Genomic DNA, 13,104 nt, shown 5'->3' on the forward strand with positions numbered 1-13,104 from the left:
AAAGGCATTAAATATAAGAGGAGAACAACGACACAACACTAAAATGTAACACACACAGAAACGGACCAAGCATCAGACAAAATCCCACGAAAATAACAAATATATCATTTCACCAAATGTGTCTTTGGACGACCCAGACAACGATGACCTCATACCATTATACTATCCCCAAAATTTTTTTGCGGTCATATAAAAATAACTCATAAAATATGGAAAGATACACACCCAGCATGGATACAAACTTAGCGCATTTGGAGTCATTAACTTTCTTTAGATAATTAGTCTGTTGTATAAATATGGAGGACATGAAATTCAAACAAAACACAATTGAAACTTGAAGAACTTTTATTATGAAAAGTGTACATTGATGCATATTTTAGAATGTTATTGCATAGTAGTGTAACAACTTGTTTGATTAAAACATGATCACTTGACATTGACATAACTTTGTAGGTAAAACTTTGAATTAAAAAATGCTTTATCTGGTATATTCATTTTAACTATTTCTCTTTTGCAAACAATAACTATAAAACATTAAGCTAAATGTTTTTCATTCATATGTCTTTGAATAACTGTATTTTGTATGTTCTCGTTCCATTTGGAGTAAAGGATAAATTAATAGATCAACAACTTTAAGAACTTTAAATCTTATTCAACATATGTGCTTTTTTAAAGTTGATCTTTTCTGTGATCAATTTATGTGAAAAAATCAAAACATAATCAATGGCAATAAAACTATCATATTTTTTATTTAAGATTTGAAAATAATCTTGAAAATTAGAAATATAAGATTAGTATCAATACATGTAACATTCCACTCTTAATAGGAAGATAATTATTATTTAATTTCACCTAGACAATGTCTCACTGTTGTGAGTATAATTTTTTTTGTCAATGATGTGATGTGTTAAATTTACTACTGAGTCTGTGCTTGTAAAAACAAGTGGGTCATTTACATGTTAAAACTAAAGATTTCCTATAAAGAAGAATTAATAACACTAAAAAATGATTAAAATCTCTTTGTAAATAATAGTCCAAATTCAGTTATGATTACATTATATTATATAAACCATTCATTACATAGAAATCCAAATTGACAGAAAAGAATAAAAAAAATTCAATCCACTGTATTTTTTTTGTAAATGATATAAATTCATCTGAAATATTTTATAAGGTAATACAGCCATGTTTATAGACTGTTTACTGGGAAAGGTTTGTGTGTAAAGTTAGGGAAATCATCTGCCTTTATCTATTTTGTTTGGTAACTGAATGATTTTTAAATTTAATAAAATAAACAGTAATAATAATGGCCAATAATAAATAAAGTAGAAATAATTTACTAAATTTTACATATGACCTATAACTTTGATCATATGAAAGATAATAAAATTGTGGACGGAAAACTAATTATCACATTGCTGCTTATAATACAATAAAGTTATCTATAACTTTTCAATACAAATATATAAGTATAAATAATATAAAAATAAAATGTGGACCAGCCACTCAAATATTCAATAACAAGAAAAATAACATGTCATTTAAGCCTCTGAATCTGGTCCAGGATGTTTCTTCTTCTTTTTCCTGTTTTTCTTCTTTCCTTTTTCTGGTGTCCCTTGGTTCATGTCAAGGACTTCTCCAGCAGATTTTACAATATCTAGTTGACTTCCTTTATCATCTTAAAATTACAAAATATATAAATAATAAAACATTAACATTACTTCATCACAACCAGAGTCATATGACTGGTTTTGTTTATTGCTTTTGAAATTCACAAAAAAAAATAAACATCTTTAGAAAGGTAAAGAACAGTTGACGCACTGAAATATATGACCATGACAAAATCATAATTCAAAAGTCAATTAGATCATGGGACTTACTATATTGGTAACAAAGCCAATGGATCATTGCACTCATAACCATGGAAAATGGTTAGTTTATAAAATACATGTATAATCTCAAAATTATATTATTTACATGAAGAAAGCTTTTGTTTGTTTCATACAGACTTATTTTCAAATGAACTTTAATAGAAGCTTTGGGTTCTAAAGTAATCTATTAAAAGAAATAATTACATACCATTCTCTTCATCAACAACTGTAAATGTTGGGTTATCTTTCCCTGGCTTATCATCATTTTGGTCAATAGATCCAGGAAGTGAAACTTTTTCGTCTTCAAACCCAGCATTGATAGCACCTCTGCCAGATGTTCCTGATCCTGGTCTCAACTGTGATGAACTTGGACGAGAACCAGTCTGCTGTAGGGAACCAGCTGAGCCAGGCCTTGCATAAGGTGGCACAGGAGTTACTTGCCTTTGACTTGCAGAAGATGATGGCCTTACTGATGTTGCAGAATGCCTTTGACTGGAAGAAGACGGTGGTCTTACTGAAGAAGAAGACTGACTTCTAGGTGTACCTGCACTCTTTTGTCTTGCCTTCTCTGTAACTATTCTGAAATATATAATATTTACCAGTTTTTAAATACAACCAGGTAAACATGTCTAGCAACTGTATTTATAAGAAATAGTAACAAACATTTGAAATTCTACTGCAAACAATTATAGACTTTTATTAAGTAATTGATTATATATCGTTAAAACACAAGAGCCATACCAGGAACTTCATGTTGTCTAAACATAAAATTCAGTTCATGATTTTTAAATGTTAAGAACTTGTAAACTGTGCACACTTCTACAATATTGTAAGAATTATATGATCATTTATCATTAGTATAGCCCTCTAAATTTTAACCATATGCTCCGCAGGGCACAGCTTTATACGACCGCAGAGGTTGAACCCTGAACGGTTGGGGCAAGTATGGACACAACATTCCAGCTGGATTCAGCTCTAAATTTGGATTGTGATTAAATAGTTGACGCCGCTTGGTTTCTGACACAGAATGAATGTGGTCTAATGAACTTAAAATTTTTGTTTTGCCTTTGAGCAATTCACTATGCTGTTGAATATTAATCCTTTCAAAAATATGTTTGAAGAAATTATCTTTTTATTTATGAAATCTGAAATGAGAAAAAAAATTGACCCCCCCCCCCCCCCCCCAGCAATTTTTTTTTCACATCCCCCTTTCCCTTATTCCAAAACTGATCTCAATTCAAATTTCTAATGGAGTTTGCAACAATAACTACTCATTTAAATACATCATAAAATATCAAAATGTAAAAAAGTGCTTGTTATCACTGAATAGTAAAGATTGTTTTAATTTATCAGTTGGTAGTAAAAGTGAATATACATTGTATATTGTATAAAACAATGATTTAAGTTGATTCAACTACTGTTCTGGACAAAGAAAGATAACTCAAAATAAATTTGAAAATTTCTTGCTATTGCGCAATATTGTGCAATTATATATTTCTTGCTATTGCACAATACTGTGCAATTGAAAATACTTGCTATTGCACAATACTTTGCAATTGGAGATTTCTTGCTATTGTGCAATACTGTGCAAAGGAGAATTTCTTGCTATTGCACAATACTGTGCAATTGAAGATTTCTTGCTATTGCTGAATACTGTGCAATTGAAACTTTCTTGCTATTGCACAATACTTAATATAATAATTTTGGGTCCTGATCTGGACCAACTTGAAAACTGGGCCCATAATCAAAAATCTAAGTACATGTTTAGATTCAGCATATCAAAGAACCCAAAAATTCAATTTTTGTTAAAATCAAACTAAGTGTAATTTTGGACCCTTTGGACCTTAATGTAGACCAAATTTAAAACGGGACCAAAAATTAAGAATCTACATACACAGATAGATTCGGCATATCAAAGAACCCTAATTATTCAATTTTTTATGAAATCAAACAAAGTTTAATTTTGGACCCTTTGGGCCCCTAATTCCTAAACTGTTGGGACCAAAACTCCCAAAATCAATACCAACCTTCCTTTTATGGTCATAAACCTTGTGTTAAAATGTCATAGATTTCTATTTCTTATACTAAAGTTATGGTGCGAAAACCAAGAAAAATGCTTATTTGGGCCCCTTTTTGGGCCCCAATTCCTAAACTGTTGGGACCTCAACTCCCAAAATCAATCACAACCTTCCTTTTGTGGTTATAAACCTTGTGTTTAAATATCATTGATTTCTATTCACTTATACTAAAGTTATTGTGCGAAAACCAAGAAAAATGCTTATTTGGGCCCTTTTTTGGCCCCTAATTCCTAAACTGTTGGAACCCAAACTCAGAAAAACAATCCCAACCTTCCTTTTGTGGTCATAGACCTTGTGTCAAAATTTCATAGATTTCTATTTACTTAAACTAAAGTCATAGTGCAAAAACCAAGAAAATGCTTATTTGGGCCCTTTTGGCCCCTAATTCCTAAAATGTTGGGACCAAAATTCCCAAAATCAATCCCAACCTTCCTTTTGTGGTCATAAACCTTGTGTCAAAATTTCATAGATTTCTATTCACTTTTACTAAAGTTAGAGTGCGAAAACTAAAAGTATTCGGATGACGACGACGACGATGACGAAGATGACGCAGCCAACGTGATTCCAATATACGACCAAAAAATTTTCAATTTTTGCGGTCGTATAAAAAATACAAACCAAGAAACATAAAATATAACCATGTTGGTAATTACTGTCATGGGATGTTTTTAAAACTTGATGAAGTACACATTTCAGTTAAAAAAAACAGAGCAAAATAAATCTTTTATTGTATCCTATCCTTTCAATAGCTGTTTGTTCAAGATATATAGAGTTTAACCTCATACCTTGCATTGTTCAGATTTATCTCCTCGATTTCATGCATCTGACCAAGCATATCCATAAAATCATCTTCTTCCTAAAAAATATGTTTTGTTATTTTTTAAATATTCTATACATCTCATAATAAAGGGAAACAAGTGAACTGTAAGAAATTACTCACTAAATGATGCCCCCACTTCAAAAAGTATGCGTTCAATAGGAAGATTAGCATTAGATGTCAAAACTAACTATGGTATAACATGCTTACATAAATGTTAATCAAAATGCAGGGTATTCTGGTTTGTAGAGGCTGAGAAAAATGTGACAAAAATATATAACATGGTTATTACTAGTATATATGCAAGAATATATCAGTTTACCAGTATATATTTAGTTGAAGAGCAAATAATGTAAAAGCATCACATGATAAAGCATGCTCACATGAAGCCTGATAACAAATTTCAAGAAGCTCTTACTTGTAGTTCATTAGCATAATATCTAAATTACCTCTTGTTCTGAGACGAGCACCTGTCCTAAGTCAGGAATCTGATGTTCATTGGTTGTCATTTGTTGATGTGGTTCATAAGTGTTTATATATATTAGCCCTTTGGTTTTCCTGTTTGAATTGTTTTACACTAAAGTAATATTTGTGGCCAATTATAACTTGCTGTTTTGTGTGAGCCTAGGCTCTGTGTTGAAGGCCTGATTTTGACCTATATTGGTTTACTTTTACAAATTGTGAATTGGATGGAGAGTTATCTCATTGGCACTCATGCCAAATCTTCTTACATCTTAGTCAACACTATCCAAGAGCAACATATCTACAGGATACTGGTACAGATCTTCATAATAACTAAATTACCTCAAATTCTGAGACTGACAAGTCAACACTATCAGAATCAGACATATCCACAGGATCAGGGTACAGATCTTCATAATAACCGTCTTCTTCTGTTAAAAATATACATTTAAATATTTACACAAATTTAAAGGTTATGTGTTAACATATAGTTTAAAAAAAGTAATAGTGTGGAAGAACATGATTAATTTATCAGTACATGTAGTATTTGGCGTTAAACTAGCTTACAGTAACTGTGAGTTCTCTTTATTCTGTGCTTTATGTTTAATATTTTTTTGTATTTGTGCCTCCAACCTATCATTGGAGTTGAGCTAATTACTACTTTTTTATCGTTTATCTTGTAATGGTACACCATTGTTCTAAGGTTAAGGGATGGTTGAGCGCTCACTAACAGGTTTAACCTCACCACATTCTTTATGTGTCAGTCCCAAGTCTGTAACCTATTTTAGTTCAGTGATTGCTGTTGGTTCATTTCTGTTATATTTGTTTTTATCTTAATTGTTTTCTCGATTGAATTGTTTCACATTTTTCATGCCGAGGCCTTTTATAGCCAATTATACAGTGTTGAATTTTCTGGTTGTTTAAAGGAGGGGCCCTATGGACGAAGGCCTAAGTGGTCAAACTACTGTAGCATTAGCCTGTCAACACTGAGGTTGTGATTTCAAATATTGCATGTGGCAGATGCGTTAGACTCCAATCTCAAATGACTAAGATTGTCAATTATCCAACTGAAGGTCATTGTCAATTATCCAACTGAAGGTCAGTGGTTTTCTTCAGGCACTACTGCTTACTTCGCCAATAATAAACAATAATGACACAGACATTTGTTTCACCTTTTTGTTATTTTGATAGTAAAGTGCTTGGTATAATAAGATGAATCATATATAAAGAAGTTATGACTTGTAGTTGCTATAAAAATTTCAACAGATGTTTGAAGAGATACGGATAGACAGAAAAAAAAGTGGTAATCTAATGTAACCTCCTTCCTTGAGCATATTTGGAGTATTTTTTCTAATTGTACCTTGAAATTCTAACATAGATGGTTCATTCCAGATCCTCTGTAACTCTGGTTTGGTAAGTACTTTCTGTTTAGCAACTCTTTCACTTCTACCATTTAGAAATATCCCTACAAATTGTCATTTGGGAACAATATAATTATTTCTCAGAATGCAATAAACATAAAAAAATGTGAAGAAAAAAATGTTGAATGGATTTTATTTAGTTATACCTAAAATAAATTCTTTTCTGAATCATCTACTACCAGTACATTTAAACTGTGCAAAAAAAGATCCTTAGATTCAATATTATCACTTCAATATCTTTCTTGGGCATGATGATTAATGATTATTAATATACACTCAATAGACAAAAAAAATACAAATATCAATTAATAGAGAGGAAAATACACAAAATAAATTTTTAACTTACAAGGTAACATTCCTAAATAAGACAAGTTTCCAAAAGTGAAACAAATAACTCCTATGGCCAGTATCCATAATTTCTTGATGTGTTTTTTTCACGGAAATATTTGAAGGACAAAAAATATTAACTTCAAACAACCTTACCCATGCAATACATTTTTAATAGCATTCTTCTTTTCATTGGATTTATCAAGATAAAGTCATAATCTCTCTGTGCTAATCTCTTAGCAAATGCTGGCATCACAGTCAGGAATTGTTTTGCTGTATGTCGAATGGAATCTTTAACGCTTTCTGAAAAGAAAGAAGATCATTTCTGTATTACAAAATGTTCTTCATTGAATTTCCTTTAGTGAATTAGTCTTTAATGGTAACACATAGGAAGTTTGAAAAAAAATAAACGTTTGATTTAGAATTGTAATTTTAAGAATCTTTCACTTTAATAAGTATGTCTATCGTTTGGATGGGTTTCTCTGCTACCAAAAAAATCTAAACAATTTCTTGCAGTGTTCTTTAAAAAAAAGGTTACATGTTTAAAAAAACATCATATTTTTTCTGAATGAGTGAATGAAAGTCTTTTGAAAGATGAACCTTTATCAAGAAATCTTGATTCAGATATATAGAATGAGAATATTTCAAAGGGATATGGATATATATATTTTATTTTGCACTACACTAATATGCTAAGTGAAATTATTGAAAGTCCAATCTCAGAAGGTTGCAGTTTACATTGTGACAAGTTTCCCAAAGTATTGACTCCAAACTAAACAATTGATGCAGGAAGCAGCAAACACCAGTCTGATTTAAAACCAAGTTGGCTCTATTAAATATCAGATCAGCATCAGTTAAGGATATGTCAAGATATTGTATAATGTAAGATGAACCTCCATTAAGAAAATGTTTCAGGTTACCGGTACCAACCTGCAAACAAAGATTTCTGACACATGTTGGAATGGACTTCTATGATCTCATCTAGTAAATCTAACATGGTTCCATGTAGAGCATCACCTAGGTATTCTGCCTCCCTGACATAAGCATTCAATATCTGTATCTGTTTAGAGAGGGTGTGGACAGGAGCAAACATTACAGGATAGTCATACATCTTCTCTGTAAATAAAACAATTCATTCTTCAGTAATTAAATAATTTATTAAGTATTAATATTACTAATATAGAAATAGGGTAGATTGTTGAGAAGACAGTAACCAAATGACAAAACATTAACCAAAAAAAAAGGCAGTCTGCAAAAACAAGTTCCTATGCAATATGTCAAGTGCTAAATTGCCCTAAGGCTTTAAAAATTGTTCAGTTGTTATATATGGAAAATATTCTTGATCACTCCACTCTAGTTTCTGTTTACCATAAACTGGTAATTATATTCTGGTGTCTTTGTCAGTTCACATGTGTAAATGAATTATAATTTTACAAATTGAAAAAAATTTCTGCTATCTTCAATAGTACAAAAGTCATTGAAAGTAAGGTAGGATAATACATGTACATTGCATTATGAGATTAAAATATTTTAACATGAAAATTTATCAAAGCTTTTGGAAATTCATTCCCACCAATCAATTATTTAAAACACAAGAATATGTGTCCATATAGGACACTATGCCTAACTTGCCCTATCATATTTACGTTACCATTCAGTGAACTGGGAAAATTTGTCTCAAAACTCTAATAAGGCATATTCAAAATAAGTTATTTCTATGTTGTGTATTGTACTGTTTTTTCTTTGGGTGTTTTTTTTTTTGCCATAGCATTCTGAGTAAGCTTTCGACTTACGAGTTCAAGTGTCTCATTAGTATTTCACCCCTCTCTCTTTAACATTGTGACGAACAGCGTTCTACATTTCAGATCAATGTGACAATAACCTCTTAGAACACTTTATTTAACCAAATTTGTTTAACCCATTTTAAATAGACAGATGGACAGACTAGAAAACATAATGCCCTACTTTTATCAGATATTGCCATAATTTTTTTTTTTATATCAACAGAGATGAGATGTTTCTTAACACAAAAGATATGTACTTACTCAGTAGTATTTTTGCATGTAAAAACATTTTCAGAAACTTCCTTGATTCATGACTCAGTTGTCCATCAGTGGATGTTGAAAATGTTGGCCATATTGGTATATGTTTACAGTGACAGCGGTATAGACACTGGTTAACAATCAGGTACATAGTAACACACAACCAAGTAAGAAGCCATACCAGAATAGTAACCATTATCAACCATCGGCTGTATTGGGGAAGAAGCCATGGATTGTCTAAAGTATAGGCATTATACGATGTTTCTAATGTTCCAATAATTCCTGCTGCTCCAAGACTTAAGAAAGTCATTATCAACAATATGTTAAAACATATTAACCTGAATGGTCTTACAATGACAAATAACAGGGCATATAAAAACAGTAGGATTGTGACAGCTGTTGCCTGCCCCTTAACGTTGTGAAATCCTGCTATAAAAACAATAACAAGTGACAACTTTACAAGCTGCATAATTGCTCTGTAGTAAATACCCCAGTAACGAAATGAAGAGAAAAAGTAAATATCACTGTGCATCCAAACTTTGTTCAAACCAATCTTATATTCTGTCTCCTTTAAAAGTAAGTATGCCTCATGGTGTTTAGAACATGATCCCATTGCTTCAGTTCTTGACCTGTATATTATGTAGATTGGAACAACCAAAAATAAAACAATGTAAAAAAATATACCAAACACAAGGTAACCCCAGTGACCTCCTTGGAAACAACCAATGTCATTCATAACATCCACATTCTTGTCTTCATTACAATGAAATATATGTCCAACGCTGACACCAATAGGTAAAGTAAGAAGCTGGACAAATATCAAATATATCCTTCTCATCCATGCTGTCTTGTTTAGAAACTGACGATCTTTCCTAACCCATAATGTAAGGTAGACAGCAACAAATATACCAATCAAAAAAAGTACACATCCCCCTCCAGCCAGGGCAAATGTAGAAAAACTCATTGGTACAGTGGCGCTAGGAGTGTAGTAACTCTGTGTACTGACATAAGCATCTTTGTAGACCTTGATGAACTCCCAGATATCAAGGTTGAATATGAAGAAGAAGTATGACTTTGCTATCCAGCTCCCTGACCAAGTCCACCTTAATGCCATGCTTTGTAGTAAGGCAAAAATTTGCAGAAAATCAAATGTCAGTAAAAGAAGATCCTGCCAAAGTAAGGAAACCTGTCTCCTCTTTTTCTCCTCTATTTCCAAAATTTCCTCTTCAAAATCATCCATAATGTCATCTTCATCTGGGAAATGAATCGACCTAGATGCATTTTTATCTTCTGGATGAAAGGTTAAATTTGTCTCAAACAACAAAGGTTCAAACTCTTTCTTCCTTACAATCTTTTTAGAAGTCATTTTCTTTTCTGTATCTTTCTAAAAATATAAATAACCGATATCAGACTAGAGGGCATAAAGAGACAGCAAGTAATTTAATTATTAATAACCAATATATAAACAATATTTATTAGCACAAACACATTTACATTAAATGGTTATGGCATACAAAATTAAGACAATAAACTGACAATAGTTAAATTGATTATAATTATATTAGGGTATCGGGATCGTTCGCCCTGATTACATGTTCACCCTAGGTTCGTTCGCACTGAGTTTGTTCGCCCTGATAGTCTGTTCGCCCTGGGATCGTTCGCCCTATATTCATTTATGAGATGTATATATATGTTACATCAATGGACGAAATATATATATATTAATATGTATGTACATATCTATTAAAAGTTAAATACAGAATATTTGCCAAATTTATATTAATTAATTAAATAAAAATTCTTGGCTGCATTCTTACACTTTATTTTATAATTACTTTTAACAAGGATTTGTATGTGTATAGTATACAAATCCTTGCTTTTAATTACTGTTGATTGAATTTTGATTGCTGAAATTAACAGAAAGTCAACTTATATTTCCTAGTAGCGTAATTACATACAGATACAAACTTAGTCCTCAATACCTTGAAGTCACAATATCTTGTAGTCCTGAAATGTACTGAAACTTATAACCTAGTATAGCAGCTAGCTTTAGACAAGTTAACATGAAACATCGTAAATATTCGGCGAAATTGTAGACTGACTGCAACACATTCAATTATATACAAACAACGCAACACTATACTAAAAAATAAAATCAGGGCGAACGGACTCGGGGCAAACAGGTATTAGGGCGTACAGAAACTAGGGCGAACCAGAATCAGGGCGGACGGACCCGGATTCTTATATTAGAGTGACAGTGGTATTCACAGAGAGGGGAAAAAAACTATAAATATTGACAGTTAACACATTATCAATGTTTATGAACAAATAAAAAAAGAACACAAACAAAAATTAGGTTGCATATAAAAGAAATACAAGTTATACAGATGTTGTCAATAAAAAACAATCATTAATATACTTTATGGTGATTTTTATAATGACTGGTAGACTGCTATTTAAAAGTGCGGTCATATGCCTCAGTGTTATAGCTGACTGTAATTTAATAATATTGAAATATTGTGAATGTAATGTTGAATCAGCCTGTAGGCTAATTATACTGGCTAATTATTCTCAGATAAAAAAAAATTTGTTTGGATGTCTTTACTGTACAAATTACAGTTGAGAGTTATCCTTGCCTAATACAACTGTATCACAGAACCAATTATACAATTAATTGAAATTTCTATAGATATACCTATTTCATTAAGTAATCAGATACGTTGAAACTAAAGTACTTTTATTTCTCGTATTTCTCGTTACATTTTTGTTTTTTGTTTACCAAGCACCTGCATCCACCATTTTGGCGTCATAGAGTCGTTAATTTCCGTATACGTTCGGAAAGGAAATAATTTATTTACGGAAGCACACGAGTGAACAGCGCAAATTCATCCATGGGACTTCAAACCAAAATGGCGTGGCAGCCAGAGGATAATGGTCTCCAACAGATATTGCAGCTGCTGAAAGAATCTCAGTCACCAGATAATGCCACTCAGAGAAACGTTCAACAAGTATCCTTTAGAATTTATTGAAAACATATTCCCAGAAGTTGTAAAAATCGGAAACAATGTCTATATGGAAGCACGTGTATCGCGTTTACATTTATTTGCCACCCGTTATATCAACTAATTATTTCCATTTTGACATTATTTCAGTACTTAAAATCATCTTTAATATAAAAAATGTAAAGATCATAAACAACATGATTTATTTTGTCCCTTTCTGGATACTTCAAAAAATAAAATATGTGTCATAGACTCGTACTGTTCAAATTATGTCTCTTCAGTCTTTGCCTTTAGGCAGAACATTTTATATTTAAACCATGAAAACAAAAAGATATAATATAGAATTAAATAAAAAAGTTAGAAAAATAAATATTTGTCAACAGGACAAACCTGTATATCTGGCATTGTTAACAGTCCGACTCACAAGTAGTAAAATTCCTTTGTCACTTCTCGGCTCGACTTTTGAAATAAAAGTCTTCTTTTCTTTATGTTCTATGGGAGTTTGAAATATAAAGATTTAAGTCAAATGAAACGAGTGACTTGAAAAATAATGTTTATGCAATTCATGTATATATAACAAACTAAGTCTTTTGTGTATGATTTTATAATTTTTTATGCATCCATATCATATAATCTCCCAAAAAAAAATCTTTTGCTCTGTTTAATATGAAGTGTATATTGCAGCTAATTAATTGTCGTGTTTTGAAGCCATATTTTACCAATTGTCATTCTAGTGAACAAACAACAAAGAGGCATAGATATCGAGCATGTGTATAACATGTACAATAATGATTATATAAGATATTAGTTTTTTCAATGACAGAACCATGTGCATTGTGATCACCATCAAATTTTTATGAGAAAGGTCACACTGAATTCACTGCATATGGAAAACATTGTTCACTGGAAGCAAACATTTAAAAAAAAAAGTAAATTTCCTCTTAAGTTGGTCAGAGTATAGAATTTTCATCAGAAAAAAAGTATATGTACATAAGTTTTAAATAAAAACTAGCCATTTAGGCCAGACCAGATTAATACCGTGTTTGTCAGATTTCCCAAGTGTTGTGAAAGGTTTACGAGAAAA

General features: G+C 31.5%; 2 protein-coding genes across 14 annotated transcripts in view; one reads left to right on the forward strand and one right to left on the reverse strand.

The window, feature by feature from the left end:
- Positions 1 to 327: 327 nt before the first annotated feature.
- On the reverse strand, positions 328 to 11,854 carry LOC139518088 (uncharacterized). Its single transcript, XM_071309756.1, has 9 exons — positions 11,714 to 11,854; positions 9,022 to 10,402; positions 7,907 to 8,092; positions 7,133 to 7,279; positions 6,589 to 6,693; positions 5,571 to 5,659; positions 4,735 to 4,805; positions 2,080 to 2,450; positions 328 to 1,678 (listed from the first exon to the last, which is right to left on the reverse strand). Exons 2-9 carry the CDS (start codon positions 10,382 to 10,384, stop codon positions 1,542 to 1,544), a joined length of 2,469 nt encoding a protein of 822 aa, XP_071165857.1. The 5' UTR covers positions 10,385 to 10,402; positions 11,714 to 11,854; the 3' UTR covers positions 328 to 1,541.
- A 13-nt stretch (positions 11,855 to 11,867) lies between these two features.
- The window catches only part of LOC139518030 (transportin-1-like), a 46,873-nt gene continuing 45,636 nt past the window's right edge, over positions 11,868 to 13,104 (forward strand). For 8 of the 13 annotated variants that reach the window (XR_011663285.1, XR_011663287.1, XM_071309675.1 and 5 more), the window contains exon 1: positions 11,868 to 12,026. Coding sequence is in view for 8 of the 13 variants with exons in the window: in XM_071309675.1 (XP_071165776.1) it covers positions 11,910 to 12,026 (117 nt within the window). In the remaining 5 variants the exon portion in view is untranslated. The remainder of the gene's footprint in view (positions 12,027 to 13,104) is intronic. The other 5 variants (XR_011663286.1, XR_011663291.1, XM_071309691.1 and 2 more) reach the window with 3 other exon arrangements.

This window comes from Mytilus edulis, chromosome 1, assembly GCF_963676685.1.
Source record: "Mytilus edulis chromosome 1, xbMytEdul2.2, whole genome shotgun sequence".
In the NCBI taxonomy this organism is placed as follows: Eukaryota; Metazoa; Mollusca; class Bivalvia; order Mytilida; family Mytilidae; genus Mytilus; species Mytilus edulis.

What these genes read in the sequence shown, in the direction of transcription:
- LOC139518088 (XM_071309756.1), bottom strand. Translation starts at nt 10,384, where the DNA reads ATGACTTCTAAAAAGATTGTAAGGAAGAAAGAGTTTGAACCTTTGTTG. An exon ending in TGTCAGTCTCAGAATTTGAG is followed by an intron (nt 4,806 to 5,570) that starts GTAATTTAGTTA and finishes CATATTTTTTAG; the next exon opens with GAAGAAGATGATTTTATGGA. An exon ending in AGTTGTTGATGAAGAGAATG is followed by an intron (nt 1,679 to 2,079) that starts GTATGTAATTAT and finishes TGTAATTTTAAG; the next exon opens with ATGATAAAGGAAGTCAACTA.